This window comes from Caretta caretta, chromosome 5 (assembly GCF_965140235.1).
Source record: "Caretta caretta isolate rCarCar2 chromosome 5, rCarCar1.hap1, whole genome shotgun sequence".
In the NCBI taxonomy this organism is placed as follows: domain Eukaryota; kingdom Metazoa; phylum Chordata; order Testudines; family Cheloniidae; genus Caretta; species Caretta caretta.
The window spans coordinates 4,990,053-5,015,473 of NC_134210.1; the positions used below are offsets into that span (position 1 = coordinate 4,990,053).

Here is a 25,421-nt window from a genome sequence, read left to right on the forward strand (position 1 = left end):
ACATCGTATGGACAAGAACAACCAGTTTGTGCCACTCAGATAGTATTAGCTCCTCTCAGTACCTTCAGCTGGCTTTTAAGTTAAACCTTCCAGCTCTGGGAGGAGAGAATGCCTTCAACTCTCAATAACTTCTATGGGAGACGCAAGAGCTGAGCAACTTGCAGGATTGCAAAATCTGCATTGACTGGGCTGCTGCTATTGTTCTTGTAGCTCATTTTTATAAAGTTTTCATGCCCTTGTTCTGATACGCTTATCCCAATAAATCTGTCTCTTCCCTATTTAGCAACTCCCAGGAGTGAGTTGCTGAAAGTTGAGATGAGACCAAAATATAAATATTTTAAAACAAAGAAAACGTACAAAATATAAGATTGTTGTGATGTCAATGAAAATTATTTGGTCTGATCGTTCACCCACAGTGTTTTCCACACAAACATTGCAACACCATACTAATGTCTGATAGCCAGGAAGTGAACCTGACTATGGCTTTTGTGATCCATGCAGTCAAACTGCCATACCCAGGCAGAGTTCCACTGATGCCCATGGGGCTCCACATCAGTGCAGCAGTCCATTCCCAGGGATCACAAGGTAGGATCAGAGCCTTAAAGCAAAATACAAAAACAAACAAACCAAAAAAACCCTGACCAGCCTCATTTCACGTCTAAGCTGAGGGAAGGGCAAATAAATGAAGGCATAAATAATAATGGCTAAGTATGATCTTAAAAATCCATCTGTTTTAATATTACATAGTGGTGGTAGCAGTAAATGAAACTTTAAAAAAAAAAAAAGATTCTTTAACCTGTCAGTAGAATGTCCCTTGAATTGACTACACTAAAATACTCCGATTACTAGGTGTACCTTAAGGGCACTTTAAAGGTGAGCTGAAAAGAATGTTTAAAGGCATGCTTACGTAATGCTGTGGCACGAGGCTGTAACAGTGTGACATGATGACGTAACGAAGAGGCACAGCGATACAATGGCACAGCTTGGTGATGTTGCAGGGCTACCTTTTGATGTTATGGCGCTGCACAATGAGGTAATGGTGCAGTGACATAACAAGGTGTGGTGATGTCACGCTGTGGCACTGTGATATAATAATGCAGTGTAAGGCTGTACTGTTCAATGGTATAATGGCAAAGCATGATCATGGTGGGCTGTGGCATGGTAATTTTAACATGCAGTGCTGTTATGTAATTACATGGCAATGTAATGTGTCACTGCGCTGTAACAGCATGGTACAGTGATAAAACAGCATGGCAAGAGAATGAAATGGTGCTATGATGCATCACTAATAATGCACCATTGTAACACAGCAGCAGTGTAATGGCACAGTAATATGATGTGACTGACTGCAATGAACAAAGCCATGTGAGTCCCAGACTGCCGAGACTCATCAAGCCCTCGGATCGCTACCCCTTCCTGCTTCTCCACGTGGGCACCAGTGATGCTGCCAAGAATGACCTTGAGCAGATCACTGCGGACTACGTGGCTTTTGGAAGAAGGATAAAGGAGTTCTCGTCCATCCTCCCTGTGGAAGGAAAAGGCCGAGGTAGGGACCGTCGAATCGTGGAAGTCAACGAATGGCTACACAGGTGGTGTCGGAGAGAAGGCTTTGGATTCTTTGACCATGGGATGGTGTTCCAAGAAGGAGGAGTGCATGCTAGGCAGAGACGGGCTTCACCTAACGAAGAGAGGGAAGAGCATCTTCGCAAGCAGGCTGGCTAACCTAGTGAGGAGGGCTTTAAACTAGGTTCACCGTGGGAAGGAGACCAAAGCCCTGAGGTAAGTGGGGAAGTGGGATACCAGGAGGAAGCACGAGCAGGAGCACGTGAGAGGGGAGGGCTCCTGCCTCATACTGAGAAAGAGGGGCGATCAGTGAGTTATTTCAAGTGCCTATACACAAATGCACGAAGCCTGGGAAACTAGCAGGGAGAACTGGAAGTCTTGGCACAGTCAAGGAATTTCGATGTGATTGGAATAATAGAGACTTGGTGGGATAACTCGCATGACTGGAGTACTGTCATGGATAGATATAAGCTGTTCAGGAAGGACAGGCAGGGCAGAAAAGGTGGGGAGTTGCACTGTATGTAAGAGATCAGTATGACTGCTCAGAGCTCAAGTATGAAACTGCAGAAAAACCTGAGTCTCTGGATTAAGTTTAGAAGTGTGAGCAACAAGGGTGATGTCGTGGTGGGAGTCTACTATAGACCACCGGACCAGGGGGATGAGGTGGACGAGGCTTTCTTCTGGCAACTCGCAGAAGTTACTAGATTGAATGCCCTGGTTCTCATGGGAGACTTAGATCACCCTGATATCTGCTGGGAGAGCAATACAGCGGTGCACAGACAATCCAGGAACTTTTTGGAAAGCGTAGGGGACAATTTCCTGGTGCAAGTGCTGGAGGAACCAACTAGGGGCAGAGCTCTTCTTGACCTGCTGCTCACAAACCAGGAAGAATTAGTAGGGGAAGCTAAAGTGGATGGGAACCTGGGAGGCAGTGACCATGAGATGGTCGAGTTCAGGATCCTGGCACAGGGAAGAAAGGAGAGCAGCAGAATACAGGCCCTGCACTTCAGAAAAGCAGACTTTGACAACCTCAGGGAACTGATGGGCAGGATCCTCTGGGAGAATAACATGAGGGGGAAAGGAGTCCAGGAGAGCTGGCTGTATTTTAAAGAATCCTTATTGAAGTTACAAGGACAAACCATCCTGATGTATAGAAAGAATAGTAAATATGGCAGGTGACCAGCTTGGCTTAACAGTGAAATCCTTGCTGATCTTAAACAAAAAAAAGAAGCTTACAAGAAGTGGAAGATTGGACAAGTGACCAGGGAAGAGTATAAAAATATTGCTCAGGCATACAGGAGTGAAATCAGGATGGTCAAATCACACCTGAAGGTGCAGCTAGCAAGAGATGTTAAGAGTAACAAGAAGGGTTTCTTCAGGTATGTTAGCAACAAGAAGAAAGCCAAGGAAAGTGTGGGCCCCTTACTGAATGAGGGAGGCAACCTAGTGACAGAGGATGTGGAAAAAGCTAATGTACTCAATGCTTTTTTTGCCTCTGTCTTCACGAACAAGGTCAGCTCCCAGACTACTGCACAGGGCAGCACAGAATGGGGAGGAGGTGACCAGCCCTCTGTGAAGAAAGAAGTGGTTTGGGACTATTTAGAAAAGCTGGACAAGCACAAGTCCATGGGGCCGGACGCGCTGCATCCGAGAGTGCTAAAGGAGTTGGCGGATGTGATTGCAGAGCCATTGGCCATTATCTTTGAAAACTCATGGCGATCGGGGGAGGTCCCGGACGACTGGAAAAAGGCTAATGTAGTGCCCATCTTTAAAAAAAGGGAAGAAGGAGGATCCGGGGAACTACAGGCCAGTCAGCCTCACCTCAGTCCCTGGAAAAATTATGGAGCAGGTCCTCAAGGAATCAATTCTGAAGCACTTAGAGGAGAGGAAAGTGATCAGGAACAGTCAGCATGGATTCACCAAGGGAAAGTCATGCCTGACTAATCTAATTGCCTTCTATGACGAGATAACTGGCTCTGTGGATGAGGGGAAGGTGGTAGACGTGTTGTTCCTTGACTTTAGCAAAGCTTTTGACACTGTCTCCCACAGTATTCTTGCCACTAAGTTAAAGAAGTATGGGCTGGATGAATGGACTGTAAGGTGGATAGAAAGCTCGCTAGATTGTCGGGCTCAACGGGTAATGATCAATGGCTCCATGTCTAGTTGGCAGCCGGTATCAAGTGGAGTGCCCCAAGGGTCGGTCCTCGGGCCGGTTTTGTTCAATATCTTCATTAATGATCTGGAGGATGGTGTGGATTGCACCCTCAGCAAGTTTGCAGATGACACTAAACTGGGAGGAGAGGTAGATACGCTGGAGGGTAGGGATAGGATACAGAGGGCCTTAGACAAATTAGAAGATTGGGCCAAAAGAAATCTGATGAGGTTCAACAAGGACAAATGCAGAGTCCTGCACTTAGGACGGAAGAATCCCATGCACTGCTACAGACTAGGGACCGAATGGCTCGGCAGTAGTTCTACAGAAAAGGACCTAGGGGTTACAGTGGACGAGAAGTAGGATATGAGTCAACAGTGTACCCTTGTTGCCAAGAAGGCCAATGGCATTTTGGGATGTATAAGTAGGGGCATCGCCAACAGATCGAGGGATGTGATCGTTCCCCTCTATTCGACATTGGTGAGGCCTCATCTGGAGTACTGTGTCCAGTTTTGGGCCCCACACTACAAGAAGGATGTGGAAAAATTGGAAAACATCCAGCGGAGGGCAACAAAAATGATTAGGGGTCTGGAACACATGATTTATGAGGAGAGGCTGAGGGAGCAATGGTCTCAAGCTGCAGTGCGGGAGGTTTAGGTTGGATATTAGGAAACACTATTTCACTAAGAGGGTGGTGAAGCACTGGAATGCGTTACGTAGGGAGGTGGTGGAATCTCCTTCCTTTTGAAGTTTTTAAGGTCAGGCTTGACAAAGCCCTGGCTGGGATGATTTAGTTGGGGATCGGCCCTGCTTTGAGCAGGGGGTTGGACTAGATGACCTCCTGAGGTCCCTTCCAACCCTGCTATTCTAGGATTCCATGATATGAGATACAAGGCGGGTGAGGTACTATCTTTTATTGGACCAACTTCTGTTGGTAGAAAAGACAAGCTTTCCCAGGCCTCAAGAAGACATCTGCAAAGCTGGAAAGCTCATCTTTTCTACCAACAGAAGTTGGTCCAATAAAAGATATTATCTCACCCGCCTTGTCTCTGGAATGGTGGTGTCATTCTCTGGCACAGAGCTCATGATGTAGTGCGCTGATGTAAATGTATGGAGCAGGCTGTCATGCTTCAGCACAGTGACTTAGGCTATGTCTACACTAGAGAATACCGCGGCACAGTTGCAACAGTGCAGCTGCGCTGCTGTAAGATCTCTACTGTAGCCACTCTAAGCTGCCGGGAGAGCGTTCTCCTGTCTCCACCCACGACGAGCAGCAGTTGCTATGTTGGTGGGAGAACCTCTCCGGCGCTTATGTTGGTGTAATTTATGTTGCTGAGCTGGTTTATTCGTACCTCTGAGCGACATAAGTGGTAGTGTAGACATAGTGTTAATGGTGTGAAGGCAGAAAGTCTTCGTCTGATGACAATTGAGGTACTAGGCTGTCGCTCCGAGATTTAATGGTGAGGAATAATTATGCAGTTACACCATGATATCCTTCTCTCATTACAGGGCATGTCATGGTGGTGTGACTGAACCGTGATGTCACGTGATGCAGTGTACCAATGTCATGGCATAGACCAGTGATGTCATGCTGCGGCGGGATGGTGAGGTGACGTCAGGGGGCAAAGCAGTGATGTCATGCTACGGGGTGATGATGTCATGCCGGGACACGTTACCCCGTGGACTGGCCCTTACCTTCTGGCTCTTGTAGGGCACCTTAGGCGGCATGGCGGCAGCGGCAACAGTCCCCCGGGCTCCAAGTCTCCCACTCCTCCTCGCTCGCTCCTTTCCCCGCTCGCAACCAGCTGCCGGAAGTTGACGCTGGTATCTATGGCAACGGGCCGGAAGTCCCTCTCTGCCAATCCAAATCCGATGAAGTGAGCTGTAGCTGACGAAAGCTCATGCTCAGATAAATTGGTTAGTCTCTAAGGTGCCCCAAGTCCTCCTTTTCTTTTTGCGAATTCAGAATGGGATTTGGGTTGCTCCCTCCCCCCACCCCCGCGGGGAGAGAATGGTACGTCCCACCCCGCCGGAAGGGAGGTCCCCAACGGAGAGAGGGGCGGGGCGTTCTTCCCATCCGGGCTCCCGGACCGGCTCATGAATTATTCATAAAATTTCCCCTCCCCCCTCATGAATAATGCATAGAGGGGCGGGGCGGCGGGTCCCGGACCCGGAAGCGGAGCGGCTGAGTCACCCCGGCAGCGCGGCTGGCTGGGATGAGGCAGCCGCAGGAGCAGCCGCAGCAGCAGCGAGCGGCGGGCGCGTCCCTGCGACACTGAGGCGCCCGCCCCCGGCGCGCCCCCGCCCCCGCCCCCGCCCCCGCCCCGCCGGCACCATGATGGAGGAGATAGACCGGTTCCAGGTGCCCACCGTGCGCGCCGAGATGCAGCCGCTGGTGAGGGGAGGGCGGGCGGGCGGCGGGGCCGGGGCGAGCCGGGCGGGGGCCGCCGCCGCCGCCTCACGCCTGTCCTGGGGGGGGGGGACCCCGCCCTGGGCAGCGCTGCCTCCCCGGGGGGAGGGGTCCGCCCCCCTGAGGGGGCCCTGCAGGCGGGGGGAGCCCCTGGAACTCAGCGGAAAAGGGGGGGGTCCCCCTGTCGTGAGGAGGCGTGAGGCCGGGGCGCGCGCGGCTTCTCCTGGCCCCCACCCATGGGGGCAGAGGGGCCACCCACCGGCATCCCCTGCACTTCCCGTGGGAGGGGGCTCCCGGAGTGTGTGTGTCCCCCCCCGCCCCCCGCAGCTGCCCCCGGGCTCTGAGCGCCGGCCCCCGCCTATCCCCTCGGGGGGGGGGGGAGGAGGCAGGGCTGGGGGGCTCCGCCTGTCCCCGGGGGGGGCGGGGCGCAGGGGCAGGGCTGCTAACGGGACCGGGGGGGGGGGTCCCCGATGCCCGCCTGGCCGATGATGTCACCGCTCTGTCAGCTGCCTGTGGGCCCGCAGGCGGCCGGGGTGGGGGCCGCGCTGGCGACGACCCCTGGTTGTGCCCCCCCCCCCCCCCCGTGTGTGTGTGTGTGTGTGTGTGTGTGTGTGTCGTTGTTCAGCTCTCCCCGGTCTCTCAGGCGCGACAGGGGCCGGGGGGGCCAATATGGGCTGCTTGCTGTGCTTGCCCCTTTCTCCCTGCCCTGGTTTCTGGCTGGCTTTGGGCGGAGGTAAGAAAAACCTGGCTGCTGTGTAACGTCTTGTGGAGGGGGACGGGACCGCTCTGGTGGTGGGACCTGTGCGCTTGGGGTGGGCCCTCCCATGGCCTGCTGTGGCCGCAGCTGCTGGCTCAGGACAGGACCTATTCCCCCCCCCCCCCCCCCCCCACACACACACACACTGACATTTTGCCGTTGTTAGACGGTGGCAAGCCTGGGGACTCCTTGCTTGCTGCCCCACCTGTTAGTGAGCTGCAGATAATTGATCACCAGGGTGCTGCTTTTCAAGTTGCCTGTCCATCCATGTCACTGTGCTCTGAGGATAAGTCCGAGTCTTAAGTGCTCCGGTGTACCCCAGAGTGACTTCCATGTTATTCCATGAGGAGATGTTTCTTTTCTCTGAGCAGGAATTGTGGTTGCTTCAGTGACTGTTTCTTACACAATAGTGGGGATAGTTTTCCTTGCCTTGCCCCTAAATGATCGTACATCCCTGTGCTGATACAGTAAAGGCAAAACAAGATTTATTATTTCTTAAAACTTGAATTCGGTGCCTGACTTTTGCATGGATCTTGCTGGGTGCTCTTGTATATTTACCGAATGTAGAGGAGATGTATTTCTGCCTCGGAGCACTTAAATCACAGTAAGGAGCCTTAGCGTGATTGTTCTGACTCATAGATTTTACTCAGAGGTGTGACTTCATTTACATATATTTCTGTATCATGGTATAAGGATTCTTTCCTTTAATGACTTAAGTTTTTAAAAATTAAAATGGACTTTAACATGCTTGAGTGTCGTCTTTGCATTTACCAGCACTGCATGTGTTTAACAGCAGCTGCTGTGTCATCCCTGGAACCAGAAATCCTAGTTATTACCTGTACATCTCCTCTTACCCTCCCCCTGTTCAAGAGACTCTCGTTATGATATCCTGAAACTAATACTGTGTACAGGCATACATTTGACAGTATTTCACTACTGTTTGACATATTGGGGCAAAGGCACAATTATGTTTAGCAGTGTCTGTCTTCTTTATTTTGACTTAGTTGTATACGCCTCTAGAATAAATCCTTTAGTACTTGGAATGATCTGGTCAGATTAAAATCACTACTTTTTGAATGTTTACGTATTCTACAAGCATCCCATTAAGGTGATCAGGATTTTGTGCTTTGGATAGCCTATCTTGCCACTTTCTTCAGTCAGCCAGTTCCCCTGATACTTTTGTGGATCTTCAGTACAGCAACAGGTAGAGAAACACACCTTAAAAGCAGAAATATGTGATTGTAAAACTGCAAAACTTGGCAGTGGAGCTTTGGGAAGGCCTGGACTAGAGCGGATGTCTTCAAACTTTCATGGCATTGACCACATCTTACTAGGCACATGGCCTTGTGGCATACTTCCCCTTCAAATCAGATATATGCTCCAACTTCCTTCCCAGTTGTGATCATATAACATCCCTGTGGCAGGTATCGCAGTTAAATATGTTGAATAGTAAAAAGAAATAACTTACTGTATTTGTAGCTGTCTTTTAATATGATCAACAAGCTGGAAACAAAGTGTTGGTATGAGGTGAATAACCCATTCTCTGGATGAACATTGGTCAATGGTCTGTCTTGGAAACCTTTAGAGTTAGATGAGCTAATGATATTGGAGACTGACAGGAATGTATCTTAAATAGGATATTTGTATACAACACAGTTCATGCTATGAATCTGCAGATTATGCTCCATATTAAATTTAATGGTCATTCTCTGGGTAAATTTGCATTTAGGCAATTGTTTGCCTGAAGAATCTAGGTACTGTACAAACACATCTTCTTTATCAAAAAACTGCTTTGTTTGCATACAGTGCATTTTTACTGTTTGCATGGGTTTATTTCTATAGCTACTGGAAGTGGAAAAGACACTTTAACTCCAAAATTCAGGTGTGATTATGTAAACAAAGACAACTGAAATGATGGCTACAGCACAGGAAGAGACACAAGAGTTTCTGTAGACTGAGGAATACAGGCCACCATGGTTTGATGTTTGCTTAAATGTGTAAAGTAAAACTTACTAGTGGCTTTGAGTTTCAGAATGGTAGGGAAAGGTGTTTAGCTTGCAATGACAGTGCCTGGTCTCTCATAAAACAATTCCAAACCTGCCTTTCATTTTGTGAGCCCATCATACAGCCTCATACTGCGTTGTTTTGATAAGCAAGGCTCATTTGCGATCCTTGCTCTCCAGCTGCACAGTGCAAAACACATGAATGTGTTTGCCCAGTTTTCTCTGCACCTGGAAAGACTGGTTCTCTCAGACACGAGCACTCTATCTTCCTCTCATTTGTGCCTGTCTCGTGTTTACAGGGCTTTTGTTTTCTTTGCTTAGGGGTGTTTTCTGTGTGTTATGGGTGACCCCCCCCCCCCGACCTCAAGGGATCCAGCAGTAAATTTCACGTTGATATTAAAGTGGAGACTTGCTAACTAACTGACTCACTCAGAATTCTGATTCCCACTGGCCCAGTATGTAAAAGCCATCTCTGGTATCTAATTGCATGAGATCCCAGTATGAAATGTTTGAGAAGAGCTGGAAATAACTTAATTAAAAAAACAAGTACTTCTACAAGTCTCCTTAACAGTAGTTGGTTGTGGACTTATTGACAGGGTTCATTTTAGCACTGAAGATGTTCAATACTAAAATTTTTAGTGGGACAGACTTCTTGTTTAGAGCTAAAGACACCCCACCTTACTTCTGAATAATTTCTTATTGCACCCAGTATGTTACAAGATTATTCAGAAAACATAAATAACTGCCTGGTGGACTTATTTATTTTTAAATGAAGAAGCTTGTACCAGTGTTTGAAAGAACCAGCTTGGGCATCATCAGTGGCAGAGTGAAACTGACAAGGCTGTTCACCTGCACTCCCATCACCTTTTGCTTAGTAGCGAAATTAGCAAGTTTGTAAAAACTATTGGCAGTACCAGAGGAAACGGTCTAAAATTTAACTGGCTCGAGGTGGGGTGGGAACATGGCTCTAAACGCAGAAGCTGGGATAAATGTAGAAAAGCAGACTACACACACAGTAGCTAAGAGGTTTTACAGTGATGGGGAGTGGATAAAGGAGAGCTAATTTCTCCCTTTCAGCACCCAGCTTTGAGGCCAAGAATTTAGCAAGTTTCAAAAATGGATTGTACACTTATGAATATTAAGACTATTGAGTAATCATAATTATACATTTTGGAAGGGATGTTAAACAGCATGCTTCAGGGCTTATGCCAACCTCTAACTGTTAGAGGCCAGGATGAGGTCTAGCATGTGGGGCAAATTACTGCACATCTGCCTACTGCAGGGTTTGTGCACCTTCCTCTGAAGCAGCTGCTACTGGTCACTGTCAGAAAAAGGGTACTGGACTACTTGGACCTCAGGTCTGTTCCAGTATGGAGCTGTTCCTGGGCTCGGGGTGGCTTAATATCTTTTGCACTTACTAGCTAGTGACCTGATGTGAGAGAGGGAGCGAGAGCCATAGACTGCACCTTGGTTGGAATCCCAGCAGCTCAGGAACAGACTTAGGTTTCTCACCATGGCATTACCCTTGGACATCACTGATGGGCAAGGGCTCCCTTCTGCATTTGAATCAGTCTCCACCCAGTACATGCCATTAGTTTTGTAATTCCTGGGTTATATTGCCTCTTTCAGAAATGAAGAGACCCAGTGAGTGAAGTAATATCTTTTACTGGGCGAACTTCTGTTGGTGAGACAAGCTTTCAAGCTACACAGAGCTCTTCTTCAGGTGATCTGAAGTTCATCCAATAAAAGATATTACTCACCCACCGTGTCTGTCTAATATCCTGGGACTGACATGGCTACAACACTCTTCAGAAATATTCAGTGTCATGGCAGTGGAAGGTGCTGGCCTACTTAAACAGCCCAGCAGGCTGAAGTGTTCTGCTCAGTCACAGAAACAGGTGCTGTGGCAACATTGCAAGCTTCCTCCATGCACCACCCTGATAATGTGCCAGCCCTGACCTTTGGGATTATCTAGGCAGACTTAAGTCCGCCTAGCCTATATCGTCTATGGCTTCTCTGATGAAACCGCTAAAGAGCGAAGCACTTACAGTGGCTCTGTCATGGGGATATCTGTTCAGTAGGAACTGCACTGAGACTGCCCACTTGCTTTACCTGGAAGCCACAAACTACTGTATGGCAATAATGTTTGGCCGTATCCTGTACCAAATCCAAATTGGTAAAAAGCGCCACTTCTTAGTTCCTTGTTTGTTCACTTTCATCTCTTGAAAAACATACAAATAAAACAAGAATCAGATGACTGTTAGGAACAACTCAGTCCAAGAGAAGGACCTTTAGAAGAGTTTTCCTTCCTCTTGTCAGGAGGGGGGATGAAATCCAAGTAAAGAGAATAATGTTTTATAGTGAAATACCTTCCCTGTACCATCTAATTGTTCACATTTTTGCAGGCTGTTATGTAGAAATAGGTGGGGTGCCACCTGCTTGGTTAGTTGCAGTATTTCATGTGAAAATGAAATAGCAAGGGTTGGGTTGTGACCCATACAGCAGTAGATTCTAAGCCAATACATACCTATGCACTGGTGGATACAGTTATTATACACTCATGACCGCACCGAACTCCTAGGATGTTTTCTTTTCTTGATCTGGCAGATAACTGCTCCCCAGGGTTTTTAAATTGGATACAAGGAGGGCTGGCAAGTCAGGGCTTAAAAGCTTTCTAAGTAGGAAGTGATCAATTCTGAAAGACCTGGTTTTTGGCTCATTGTGAACATTAAAATATTTTCTAACGCTATTGACCCTGGTTCTTATATATGTTTATGGCCATGGAGTATTGCTCACATCCTAAAAGCTTTTCAGAACCTTGAAGTTGCGTATTTTAGTTGAAACAATTGACTTGTAGGGTCTGCATCAAGGTAAAGTATTTTCTCCAAAGGTCGGTCTTTGAGGTACGATCACTTTCCAGAAGAGAAAATGAAGGCGTAGATGTGGAATGACTTGTCCAAGTTCATACAGTGTGTCAGCAGGAGAGCTGAGAATGGAACACTATCTTCCTGACTCCTAGGTCCACCTGCAAGGCTGCATTACCGCTTTTAAAACCAGGAAGGTACCTTAGAAACCTGCTCTTTGTATCTTCCCTTCAAGCAATTCGCAAGCTGATGCAGAGATTTTTCCCTTTGCAGCCCAGACCATGTTGCCCTTCGTTTGCACATCAAATTCAAGCTCTTTGTGCAAACCTTGAATGTGAGAAGAGAACAACTCTGCCCCTTCCTCCTATTGCACTAGCTCTCCTTTCCTCCCCTCCCCCAAATTAAAAACAAAAACAAATGGACCAAGCAAAATATCTGCTGTACATAAACTGCCTTCTGGATGAAATGGGTAGCAAGTCAAGTGGGGGTATCCTGCCTCTGGCAGTGACCAATACCTGATGTGAGCATTGAGAACCTTGACAGTAGGAGGGCTGTCTGCCTTTCTGCTCCCTCTTGAAATCCACTGAAAATGTTCCTCTCTACTGTAGAGTTTTTGTCAAACATGCTGATTTCTGGACTTCTGAAAATCATCTCCTTTGAGAGAAGACAGTTACAGTGTATTTGCAGCTCCATCTCTTCAGATTGAGCCACAGAATGGCTGCCACAGTTCTGCCTAAAAACTAATTCTCCTTAGCTTGACAGTGTATTGGCCTGCGTCTCCAGTCTGATGTGAAATTAGGAGGCAGGTGTAGCATTTAAAGGCTTTTAAAAAAAAAAAAAAGGCTGTTCTTAGAAAGTTGTCTGAAACCTTTCCAGCCAGTGCACACTCCAAAACTGAAGTAGATTCTGAAGCTTAATTATCACCTGTCTGTCGGGCTGTCGTATGCCGTCTCTTGCCCTCTGACTGTCGAGCTTGACAATAGCTGGAACTGTTGAGCAGGGACTGAGGAACCGACACGTCCATTTTGTTTTCCTGAAATAACTTCCATTTACACTGAAAGTTTAAAAAAATAATCTGTCTAATTATTGAGCATATAGCTGAGAGGACCAAACCTTGCCCACCAACAGGTTGCGCTGGCAACTTGATGGAAGCTCAAGGGCTGCACCTAATTAATATAAAACGAAATCCACTCCAGCAGTCCCTGTCTGCTGTGATCAAGGTGGGGCATTGCCTGCTGGGATCTGTAGTCACTATGGGCAGTTGCTCATTAACAATGAGGGCAGTTGCGGGACTTGTTGCAGAGCAGCAGAATTTGGCCCACAGGCTGTACTCTGGCCAGCCCTGTCATAGAATCCCAGAATGAATCCCCATTTAGACTGCCATGCAATCAAGATCATGGGGAATCCTCCTCTCCTCTGTTTAGTGTGGAGGAGCGCCATGTGAATTCTGCAGACTCTCTTGACCATGTTTGACCTTATCTACAAATGTGCATTTATAAGATGAGAACTGCAGAATACTGTTGCACACCAAGAAAAAGAATTAAGTTTAGAATTCAAGCTAGGTACAGTGGGGAGCAATTTAAAATAGGGAAGAGACCGAGAAAAAAAAGGTGGACAATGGCCAGTAGTTTTGTTAAGTATAAGCAGATGTGCAAGACGGGACTGTGTGGCAGCATTCTCAGTATTGTCAAGCAAAGACGCAAGGAAATGTTAAGGTAGGGGTGCAGAGGAGAGGCCCTAATATTCTAGCAAGCCTGTTTCCCTTCAACAGCCCCCTTTCTCCCTTCCGGTTGTTGCCATATCTCTGTTCTTACAAAATATCTAGCAGTCTCTTCAGACTGTCCTACTTAGAGAGTAACTTACTGTAGGTTTTGATACTATGATATGGGTCTGTTCCTGTTGAATAGTCGGGGAGGAAGGAGAAGACTTCTGACCACCTGTGGTTATAAACACTCCCTTGGCACTTCTCCCAAAACTGGGGATTTGTTCTGATACACTTAACAAAATTTCCTCTTAATGTTTGTGCTTTGGAGGCTTTTGGTCTCTACTTCAGAGGTGGCTGCATTTCATTTGCCAGAAGCTGGGAATCGGTGACAGGGGATGGACCACTTGATGTTTTACGTGTTCTGTTCATTCCCTCTGAAGCACCTGGCATTGGCCACTGTTGGAAGACAGGATACTGGGCTAGATGGACCATTGATCTGACCCAGTATGACTGTTTTTATGCCACAACTGTAGCTTGTGATCTTTGTAGATAAGGCACTATGAAGAGTCAGATTTTAAATGGTTCTCCCGGGAGTCTTGTTTACCTCGACCAATCTTTATAATATGCCTTCCCCACTCTACTGCACTCACAACTGAAAGAAACAATCTGTCCCCAGTTCAAACCTCTGCAGAATACTTACTTGTCTGGTTACCTCAGCATCTCGATGCTGATAAGTCTCGTTCACTGTTTGCAGTCATGTCTAGGTCCCTTTCCTGAGAGGTTACAATTAATGTGGAATCCAGCAATGTGTCTCAATATTTCAATCTATTCCTTCCAATATGAGTTATCTCATTTGTCAATTCTGAATTTCATCTATCAAACTGCGCATTCGCTTAACTTTGTTTAGGTCCCTCTGAAGTTTTTCTCAGTCTTTCGTGATCTTGACTAACCAGCGTAACTTTCTCATCTGACACCCTACTTCTGTAAACCCTTTTCCAGATCATTGAGATGTGTATATAATCCATTAATCCTAGTACAGAACCTTGGTGTGCCCTGAGGTTAACCTCTTGTCACGCTGAAAACTGACCAATGATTCCTGCTCTTCATTTTCATAGCCAATTTCTATTCCTTGACAGTACTTTATCTTGCCCTGGGATTACTGTTTCTAATAGCGTTTTTTTGTTTTTTTTTTTGGAAAAATCCAAATATGCTGTCAGCCAGTTCTCTTCTATCCACTGTTTTGTGGGCCTGCTTTACAATTCCAGTAGATTAGAGAGAGGCCTTCCTCTACAGAAGGTGCACTAGTTTGCACCTACGATGTGTTGAGATGAGTGTTCAATAAAAAGCTAATAACTGAAAACAGAGTTGTATAAAACAATTGTTTACAGTACAAATTATTTGCTTGTATAATTATGAAGTGACAAATGCAAAAGGTCAGCAGGTCCTGGTAACAAAATACAGTTCACTGGTTGTGACTCCCAGGATCAGCCCAGTGCTCCTTTTAAGACAGGTTTATCACTTTTGGGGAGGTTTGGGGGGGGTCCTCTGGTAGAATAGCTGATTTTAGTGAGACTTCATATTTTTTGTTAGCTCAGCACTTCACTTCCTTCAGAACTCTTGGATGTCTGCCAGTTGTTGCTTTTTAAGGCCCTTTGCTCCTGAAGTCAATGGGCTCTGAATCAAATCCTAACTTATCTTTGCCATTTATACGGAGAAGAGAGGGAGGAGTTGGGTTCAGGTACAGTACCTTTCTTCTGATCTGTTCAGAGATCCCCACCAGCAATTCGAAACTGACATGATTGATGGATTTCACTATTACTGATGGGATTCTCACTAGTAGCTGTGAAACCGACCAGTCTTCAGAAAGTCCTTTCCAGTATACCAATGATACGTGCAACATTGACACCCTGCCCTTCTCTCTCTCCCAGAGTCCCCCCAAAAAACCCCAACCAACAAAAAATTACCCCGAAACAAATTAATATGAAGGGAAAGTACATTAATTAACAAACCCTGAACTCAAACCCTACCCATGCAGAGTTTTTACACCAGAAATGGAGAAGTGCCAGAGACTCCACGAAGTACGCTGGGGACCTTGCTACTGCTATCGATTTTTCTGTGGAACATGCTCAGATACTATGTTAACAGGTTGCAGAATAAAACCCTAGGAGTCTTTTGCTCTTCTGATTAAGTTCTTGGCAAAACGATGTGTTGCAGCAGAGGCACTAGAAATATGTTTAGATTCAGGAGGACAATACTGCATTGACTTTCATTGGGAAGGTGGGCTTCGCATTCATATGGGATAGGAACTTGATTTTTTTTTTTTTTTTAATGAAAGACTAAATTCTGCTATACTAGAATATGGTCTCTCAGCTCTCCAGAGAAAGCTCCCTGTGGGTGAGTGGATTTTTCTATCCTTCACTAAACCTCCTGTTACACATGGCTTTTGTACACCACCTTACACGCTAGAAGTACAAAGAAGTCCTCCCTTCCTGCATTTAGCAATACTTGCTTCCATCCTATGTTACCACGTCTGTCTTTTCTGCTTCTCATGTAGTATGAATTTGATACAGAAATAGTAGCTGGCAGATTTTCAGATGGTGAGCAATCAGTGAGATGAGTACTTACGTTGGTTTATTAGTTCTTACAGATAAACCAAAGGTAGGAAGTCTTTGATTAGGAAGATCGTTCTAACATTCTCAGAAATTTGTAGGAACAAATATTTGTTGCGGGTATAGATTTTTGTGGGCGTACCTTTGCCTCCGATCTCCAGGATAGAGGTGTCTGTAGAGAAATAGGAGTTGAAATCATAAGTCTGGTTAAGGGACTTCTAGGGGTCATCTAGTCCAGTCCCCTGCACTCATGGCAGGACTAAGTATTATCTAGCCCAGTGCTTCTCAAGCGATCTGATGTGGGGGACCGTCAATTTTTTTTTCCAATGTGCGCGCAGACCGGCAGCCGATGGCTCGCGGACCAGCACCGGTCCACCACTTTGAGTAGCACTGATCTAGACCATCCCTGATGGGTGTTTATCCAACCTGCTCTTAAAAATCTCCAACGGTGGCCATTCCACAACCTCCCAAGGCAATTTATTCCAGTGCTTAACCACTCTGACAGGAAGCTTTTCCTAATGTCCAACCTAAACCTCCCTTGCTGCAATTTAAGGCCATTGCTTCTTCTGTCCTCAGAGGTTAACAAAACAATTTTTTCACCATCTTCCTGTTAACAATCTTTTATATACTTGAAAACTGGTATCATGTCCCCTCTCAGTCTTCTCTTCTCCAGACTAAACAAACCCAATTTTTTCAATCTTCCATAAAAGGTTATGGTTTTCTAGACCTTTAATAATTTTTGTTGCCCTTCTCTGGGCTGTCTCCCATTTGTCCACATCTTTCCTGACATGTGGCACCCAGAATTGGACACTGTACTCCAGTTGAGGCCTAATCAGCCTGAGGAAAAAACTTCTTCTGAATTAAATTCACATTCAGAGTTGGAATTCAGTTATTTAATCAGTTGGTCGGGGTTGTGTATGGTTTCCCCAGACGTGCCTGTTTCTTCCCTCCAAAACGAATTAATTCAAGACCTCACTCTGTTCAATTCTAATTAATATCTTGAGGATTGAAGCTGTTGTAAGGTTGTGAACAGAAGAAGTCGTTATTATTGTCCATCTGGCAGGTGAGGGGGTGAAGATGCAAGGGAAAATATTTACGAACCTTATTTGAGGGAACTGAGTGGCTAAAGCACAGGACTGGGGGTAGAAATTGCACTTTCTTTCTTCTGCCACAGACCTTGGTTTAAATCACTTCAGTCTCTCTGCCTCTAAAATGGGGTTCACATGGCTATCTCGTGTGGCATTTAAGGCTTAAATATATTGCTTGTAAAGTGATTAACACAATATAAATATCTAGGTAGTTAAAAATTCACAGTTTTGTGTGGTGAGGGTAATCTACATTAAAAACATGCAGGGTAGGCAGGGGTACTGTGTGCTAACACTTCCTAACTTCTGAGTTCTTTATATAACCTGCCGCCACTTCATATATAAAGCCCATGTGTGACCCAGTCTGTATTCTCTGACTAACCTCTTACATTGACATCACTAAGATTAATTTGGCAACTAGTAAACCTCTTGCCAGTTTCAGTTGGCCCCCAGTTCTGTGCTCAGCCTATTCGAAAGAATCTGGGCTAAAGTAGTTGAAACAGCTCTGGATCAGCTGTTTGAGTTTTCCCTTGACCTTTCCGAAGGAAGTTTTAGGTTGCTTGGCTAGATGCATGCAGTGTGTGCTTCTAAGATCTCTTGATGTGCACTTCTATTTTTTCCTTCTTCTCTAACATCCTGGTGCTTTAAGCTGTGGGCCAGAGACATTTAAAACAGTCCTCACTACTTGTCAACACTCTTCCCTCTAAGCTGTGTGTGTGCGCATGCGCACACAGATCCTAAACCCCGTGCACACGGCAAAACACCGCGTGCACAAAAATTTATACAAAAGTACAAAAATTTGCACAGAAGAAATTTTTTGCCCACACAGCCTGTCAAAAGTTAAAGGGAACATTGCTTGTCAATTTTCTTTAAAAAAATAAATAAATAAAAAGGCCAGGATGGGAGTTATATTCCTAAATTCTTTGTCTTCCCTCAATATACCTATCCCAAACTGAGCATGTTTGCCCCCACCTCATGGGTGAAACCCTAAGCCTATGTGTGAGCAGGGTGTCGTCATCCTGGGTTCCATGCACTTGTCTGCAAGTGTCTAGCTCTGCGTTCCTGTAGCTTCCCTCTCTAACTATGGTCTAGGTTAATATGAACAGATTAACCTTTCAGTCTCTCCAGGGTTCATTCTAATAAATCCAGTAGAGTCTTGTCTTTTCTGAGAATCCTAGCAGAGTGGCAGTTCATCTTATGCCTGGCATTCTGTACATGGTGCAAATGGGAGCACAGCTTGTGCATTTCAGTGTACTTTGACACTAAAATTAGTTACTGTGCTGGTTCTCATGGTGCCCATGACTGGGTGGGTGTCACCTTCTTTCCCCTGCCTCCAGGAAGAGAGAGACTTGCTTGTGCTTAGTTAGGTGTCATCTCCCTGATACCACTAGTCGATTTAGGCACCCAAACAATCTCTTCAGGGCCCTCGTTTTGCTTTGCAGGTTAACAATAGGTGCACCCCAGTCCTCAAACCCACTTTGAAGCATTCCCCTGCAAAATCCTGCTCCTGTCACTGGCTGTTCAGTCATACCAGGTAAACTGTCCCCAAAGGAACAGTGCACACATCCGCTTCTTTCATTCAAGTGAGAATCAGCTCCTATATGACATCACAGCACTGAGCTTTGATTATAATGAAAATAATCATAGGTTTATTATCAAAGATTAAGATTTTAGAGATGAGTAAGGATAATGGGAACAAAAGGTTACATATAAAACCAAAGTATAATATGCTTTCTAGAGATGATAGTTAATAGACTAACCATCTGTCTAAAATAGCGGTCTTCAAACTTCATTGCACCACAACCCCTTCTGACAACAGAAATTACTACACAACCCCAGGAGCGGGGACCAAAGCCTGAGCCTGCCTGAGTCCCTCCACCCCAGGTTTGGGGGGGGGGGGGGACAAAGTCAAAGCTCAAGCCCCACCACCCTGGGGCAGGGTGGGGGGGCCTGCAACCTGAGCCCTGCCACCCAGGGCTTAAGCTGAAGCCTGGGTCCCACTTCCCAGGGCTGAAGCCCTGGGGCTTCAGCTTCCAACCATGGTGGTGGGGCTCGGGCTTTGGCTTCAGGGCCGGGTCCCAGTAAGTCTAATGCCAGCCCTGGCGACCCCATTAAGACAGGGTCATGACCCACTTCAGTTTGAGAACCTCTGGTCTAAAAGCATTCTTCTCACCCAAATGTCCTTTCCAGAGTTTCCAGATGGAATAGGTTGGCATCCTGTTTGTAATCACAATGTAATCACACTGCCCGATTATTTCTGAAGGTGCAACATGAGTGATATTTTGCCGCTACCTTATATTCCCCCCCCCCCAAATTCATTGTTGGTCCCCAGAATCCAGATGACTCCCCTCCCTCCCCCACTCTTTCTCCAGGGTTTATTCCCTGGTATGTTGACTTCATGTTGATTTCACATCCTCCTGTTCACGTCATTGCAAACAGCTTCCCTGGTGTTGGCTTACTGTGCTTAATTTATATGTGCACCAAGACAGACGGGAATAGATCTGGCTTTGTCTGGCAAAACCTGTGTATCAATCCTGTCTTGGATGCAGACTTTGAAACACATTTTACTTGAAACACACTACTCCTTAAATAGCATCCGTTCAAACATCTCTCAATGATTTGAGGATCAGTGTGACATAAGATTTTATAAGAGCCTCATGTGACCCTCTTTGGACATATACTATGAAAGCAGTGTTTTAGGTGGAGTGAGTTGGTCAGGCCCATCGGGGGAAAAAAGATCAGGGATGGTGTGGGTCCACTGCTGAATGGAGAGGTGAGCTGGTAATGGAAGAGGATAGAAAGGCAGAGCTGCTCAATGCCTACTTTGCTTCAGTCTTCTTACAAAAAATAACACCTGACTAGCAAAGTTACCATAGACAATAAAGGAGAAGGGATGCAAATTGGGATAAGTTAAGTACACATCAGAGATCTTCTGACCAATTTGAATAAATTCAACTCAGTGGGGCCTGATGCTGTTCCCCCAAGGGTACTGAAGGAATTAGCTGAAGAAATCTCAGAGCCACTGGCAATAATATTTGCAAACTCATGGACAGTAGGAGAGATCCTGGAAAACTGGAGAAGGGCTAATGTATGACTCATCTGTAAAAAGGAGGAGCCAGGGAGCTATAGACCAGTCAGCCTGACTTTGTTACCGGGGAAGCTACTAGAGCAATGCATAAAATATTCAATTTGCGAACACCTGGATGCTGAAGGGGTAATCACTAGCAGCCAGCATGTATTTACGAAGAGCAAATCATGCCAAACCTGCTTGATTTCCTTCGTTGACAGGATAACTAGCTTGGTGGATGGGGGAATACAGTGGGCATAACATGCCTGGCCTTCAGCAAGGCTTTTGACGCAGTCCCACATGACATTCTGATAAGTTAGCTGGAGAAATGAGGGCTCGGTGGAACTACCATTAAATGGATACATAACTAGCTAAATAACTGCAAACAAAGAGTAACAACTAATGGAATGTCAGATTGGCGGGAGGTCTCAAGTGGGGCTTCACAGGGATCTGTCGTGGGTCTGATGTTAAACATTATTAATGACCTGGATGTAAGTATAGATAGCAGACTAGTCAAATTTGCAGATGACATGGGGGCGGGGGGTTGCCAATACTTTGGAGGATAGAGCTAAAATTCAGAGGGATCTTGAAAAATTCAAGAACTGGACTACAGCCAACAAAATAAAATTCAACAAAGACAAATGTAGGAAAGAAAAACCAATGCACAAATACAGAAAAAACAAATGAACAAATACAGAATGGGGTATAACTGGCTTGGCAGCAGCACTGCTGAGAAAGGATCTGGGAGTTGTGGTGGATCATAACCTCAACATGAGTCAGCAATGTGATGCTGTTGCAAAAAACCCAAATGCAATTTTAGGTTGTATTAACAGAGGCATAGAATGCAAGTCATGGGAGGTGATAGTACCACAGTACTCAGCACTGGTTAGGCCTCAACTAGCATACTGTGTCCAGTTTTGGTCACCAATATATAGAAAGGAAGTAGGGAAACTGGAAGGGATCCAGAGGCAAGCAACAGAGGTGATCAGAGGGGTGGAATGCAAACCATATGGGCAAAGGCTGAAGGAACTGAGCATGTTTTGTTCGGAAAAGAGAAAATTAAGGGAGGACATGATAGCAGTCTTCAAATACTTGAAAGGCTGCTATAAAAAAGATGGAGAAAAGTTGTTCTCTCTTGCCACAGAGGGCAGGACAAGAGGGAATGGGTTCAAACTACAGCATAGCAGATTTAATCTAAAATCTCAGGATAAACTTCCTGACTGTAAGAACAGTAGAACAGACTGCCTCGGGAGGTTGTGGAAACTTCTTCACTGGAGGCTTTCAGAAGGAGACTGGATAGCCATCTGTTTTGGATGGTTTAGACACAACAAATCCTGCATCTTGGCAGCGGGTTAGACTAGATGACACTTGTGGTCCCTTCTAATCCTGTGATTCTGTGAGTTTTACAGAACAGTGACCCGTTTTCCAGCTGGCATTGCGGAGTTCTTAGGGTTACAGTTACATACTCGTTAGATCCTGGCTGGTTTATTTGTACGTTCCAGCAGAGAACATGATCATTGTTTCCTGCCCCAGGTCAATATAAACTTCTGTAATGTCATGCACTGTATTGTCACGGTGAGAGCAAGTAGCTTGATCACTGGCTTCTTAACAGCTTGCTGCAGACTTTGGAAGAGCCTATGGGATGGACATGGTTACTTTTCTGTTGGCCTCTCCTAGTCCTTGTGTCCTAACAAATTGTGATTTTTTTTTTTTTACTGTCAGCTGCTTGTGAATTAGGTCCCTTTCTTGTCCCTAACACATCAGCAAGTGTATTAAATGATTGTCATGATGGCGCTCTCCATCTTCCATATCTGCAGGACTCTTAATACCACTTTAGAGGGGCACTTATTCCTGCACACACCTGCTGTGCATGCTAATTTTCTCAGAGTAAAAAAGTGTGAACTTTCCTATGTGCCATTTTATTTTCCCCTCTCCCAGCTGAATGAAATGAGCTGGGTCACCAGAAGCATGTTGGTACTTGGTGAAATGTTATGGTCTTGTCTACATTTAAAGGGTTTGCCTGTAGAGCTGTACCAGCAAACCTCCTAGTGGAAATGGAGCTTTATACTGGCAAAAGAGTTTTTGCCATTATAGCTTGAACCAGTTCCCAGAATAGAAATACTATCTCAGCAAAAGGATTTTTTGCCAGTAGAACTGTTTACACTAGAGCTCTTGTCCATGTGAGGTGCAATTTCTATGGGTCTTAGTAGGTTGAGTAGTCTTCACCTCTAAAGCTTTGGTGATCTACATCTCCTTGTCAAATGTGTAATATTCCCACAGCTTTCCTCTGTGCAGTTCTGAGCACTGATCATCATCTTGCTCACTTCTGGCCACACTTTTCCCTTTCTCTCTCTACTATATCTTGAGTGTCTAGTTAAATCTCATTCCTTGGAACATCCGAGGCCACCACCACTTCAGTTGCAAGATTAGCCCGGACTGTTTTTTTTTCTTGGACACTAGCTTACCTCAACAAAAGAGTTCACATGATGCTTTAGTCTTTTCCAAACAAAGTCCATTTTACTCATTGCTTCAATGCAATTTGTATCCTACAGATGTGGTTTTCAGGGCCGTTACTACCAGGTTTCAGTCATGAATTGCCATGACTGCAGCTATATTGGTTTCCAGGACTGAAATACCCTTTTTGTCACGTGCGGCTGGAACACTGGGGTCTGGAAACTTATCCATCTCAAAATTCACCCATTGTCACCGCTAAATTAGTCTAATCTGTCGTCTTTTTGTTTAGCTTTTTATCCTCACTGTTTCTTCTGCCTCTAAAGCCAGTTATTACAGGAACCAGGGCTTTTGGAATTTGTGCATTTCCACAAGCATTTATCTGGAATCCATGTTTAGAGATCACATTTGCATTTTGGTCAGCTAGACTGTCTTGATAGCTCTTCTAATGCATTGTGAAAGCTGAAGACTCATTGGCATCCAATGCATGCTAATGAGTAAGACTTGTCGCTGCTAAAAAATCTGTAAAGGACACCAGAAGATCTGGTTGATCACGAATTTTTTTTTTGCAAATATCCTTCAGAACTTGACCAAGATTGGAACTTGAAACCCTACTACAAGAACAAGTAGAATAGTTGGTTGTGGCAAAGTGTCACACTCCACTGAACTTCTGAAAAATTTGCTGTATTGTGAAGTCCCATACCGTGGCTTAACTCTTGAACTTGAGGCTTTGCATTTATAGTTCAAAGCAAACTGTGGTCTATGGCTCATTAGTGCTTTGCAGAGTTCTTGCTGGTGGTCCTGAGAGATGGAAGATCACAGAGTGACTTCTCATTTTCACCTGCTTCTATGGATACGTGAACTCTTCAGTGAAAATACTTTCCACATGTTGCTTTCCATGGAAGCATTTGCTTTGAATTACAGAAATTAGGGCAATGAAGGGACCTCTGAGAATCTCTGAGACAGTCCATGCTGTGAAAGTAAACCTCTGGTCTAAAGAAATTACTTAGGGGATGGGAGAGTGCTTGATTTGGAATACCAGTCTGTCTGTGACTTGAATAGGCACAGAACTTCTCCCTTTCTGCAGAAGAAAGGGAGTTTTTGCATACTCCAAAGGGAATTACATGGAGCTTCTGGGAATGAGCTTGTTATAAGAATTTCACATTGAGTGTCTAGAATCTGAGACTTTTTAACTAAGTTTGAAAAAAGGAAATTTCAGAGAACAGTGAACTAAGGATTAGTGTCTGATTTTTTTGTTTTCCCTCCTCCAGACTTGCTAAGCACCTATAACTCGAGTTGAAGCCAATGGGAATTGCAAATGCTCTGTCTGATTTTTCAGAAGTGCTAAGTCTGTAGTACTTACGACTTGATAAATGCATGGGGGTTGTGTAGGGTTCATAAATTGACAAAAGGAAGGCATATAACGATGCATTTTAGCAAGCAAATGGGTTTTGTCAGCTGCTGAGCAGTCTGGATGTGAAATGGAAGTAAAATGCCAGCAGAGCCAGAGAGAATCAGGAGCCGTGGGTTCTATTCCCAGCTCTGTAATGAACACATTAGACTAGTCACGACCGTCTATATTGTAAACGCTCTGGAGCAGGTGACTGTCTGCTGTGGGTTTCACAATGCCTCATATACTGGGGCCCCAATCCTGACTGAGGCACTGTCTAGGCACTACATTATTAAAACTCCAATCCTCTTTGGTTAAATGTAAACAAGAATCTTTAATTTTGTAACAAGCTCAACCGGTGTGATATCTAGGCCCTAAGTAAACTGAGTTGCCTACATTGCAGGAGAAGGGTTAGATTTAAAAATGTCATTGGAATTAGTTTGTTTTTTAAAAAACATGATCAATTCTTCTCAGGATAGTCTTTGTAAAAACAAGTTTGGGATTAGTAAAACTCTGGATGTCAATTACATTGAGTCCTCATCTTTAAATCCTCATCTAGAGGGAAACTTTTATTGTTATCATAATGCAAGTGGTTGTAGGTTCTTCTCCTACATTCAGTAGAAGTGTTCACTGTTAAAATTCCCAAACCTCTGAAATTATCCAAACAAATATCTGGCAAAAGATTTATCATGTAAAGCACAAAGGTCCTGTCACATCTCCTCAATCAGTTCATGTGTTATGTATTTAGTCCAGGTGTTTCACCCTTCCATTTTGTCTTTATAAGCATATGCAGTATTGTGTTTTTCAAAGTCTTTGAAAGCGCTATACAGACACTGAGTTCTGTTCTGTTTGATTCCTAATCTGAAGCCTTTTTAGCGTCACTTTTTCTTAAACAAGAACTTGTAAGCAGACACAGATTACCTAGGTCTGGTTTTTCCCCCTTGTGAATAATTTAGGCTAGAGTTAGATGGTTTAGGTCAGGGGTTCTCGATTTTTCTTCTTTCTGAAGATTCTCCTCTTCTCTCCCTCCCCCCTCCAGCTATAAAAACTCCTTGGCCTACCTGTGCCACAACAACTGTTTTTCTGCATATAAAAGCCAGGACCAGTGTTAGGGGGTAGCAGGGCAGATGCCTGGGGCCTCATGCCACAGGGGGCACCGCGAAGCTAAGTTGCTCAGGCTTCGGCTTCAGCCCCATGCGGTGGGGCTTGGGCTTTTTGCCCTGGGTCTCAGCAAGTCTGATGCCAGCCCTGCATGGCAGACCCCCTGAAACCTGCTCGTGCCCCCCCCAGGAGCCCTACACCTCTGGTTGAGAACCACTGGTTTAGGCCATTGGCACTCCCTGTTTATAACTAGTCTGATAAAAA

At 45.3% G+C, this 25,421-nt stretch overlaps 2 protein-coding genes and 1 long non-coding RNA gene across 7 annotated transcripts in view; 2 read left to right on the top strand and 1 right to left on the bottom strand.

The window, feature by feature from the left end:
* DNAI1 (dynein axonemal intermediate chain 1) overlaps positions 1 to 5,733 on the bottom strand; it is a 259,683-nt gene extending 253,950 nt beyond the window's left edge. The window contains exon 1 of one of the 2 annotated variants that reach the window (XM_048851944.2): positions 5,411 to 5,733. In XM_048851944.2, coding sequence (XP_048707901.2) covers positions 5,411 to 5,443 — 33 coding nt within the window. In that variant the 5' untranslated portion in view covers positions 5,444 to 5,733. The remainder of the gene's footprint in view (positions 1 to 5,410) is intronic. The other variant, XM_048851946.2, reaches the window with a different exon arrangement.
* Positions 5,734 to 5,909: 176 nt separating this feature from the next.
* Positions 5,910 to 25,421, top strand: part of FAM219A (family with sequence similarity 219 member A) — a 141,829-nt gene continuing 122,317 nt past the window's right edge. For 2 of the 4 annotated variants that reach the window (XR_007356560.2, XM_048849258.2), the window contains exon 1: positions 5,911 to 6,110. Coding sequence is in view for 3 of the 4 variants with exons in the window: in XM_048849258.2 (XP_048705215.1) it covers positions 6,051 to 6,110 (60 nt within the window). In the remaining variant the exon portion in view is untranslated. Of the gene's footprint in view, positions 6,111 to 25,421 lie in introns of all 4 variants that reach the window. The other 2 variants (XM_048849259.2, XM_048849260.2) reach the window with 2 other exon arrangements.
* Positions 6,708 to 25,421, top strand: part of LOC142072094 (uncharacterized) — a 37,584-nt gene continuing 18,870 nt past the window's right edge. The window contains exon 1 of the long non-coding RNA XR_012668351.1: positions 6,708 to 6,858. This is a non-coding gene — a long non-coding RNA (uncharacterized LOC142072094). The remainder of the gene's footprint in view (positions 6,859 to 25,421) is intronic.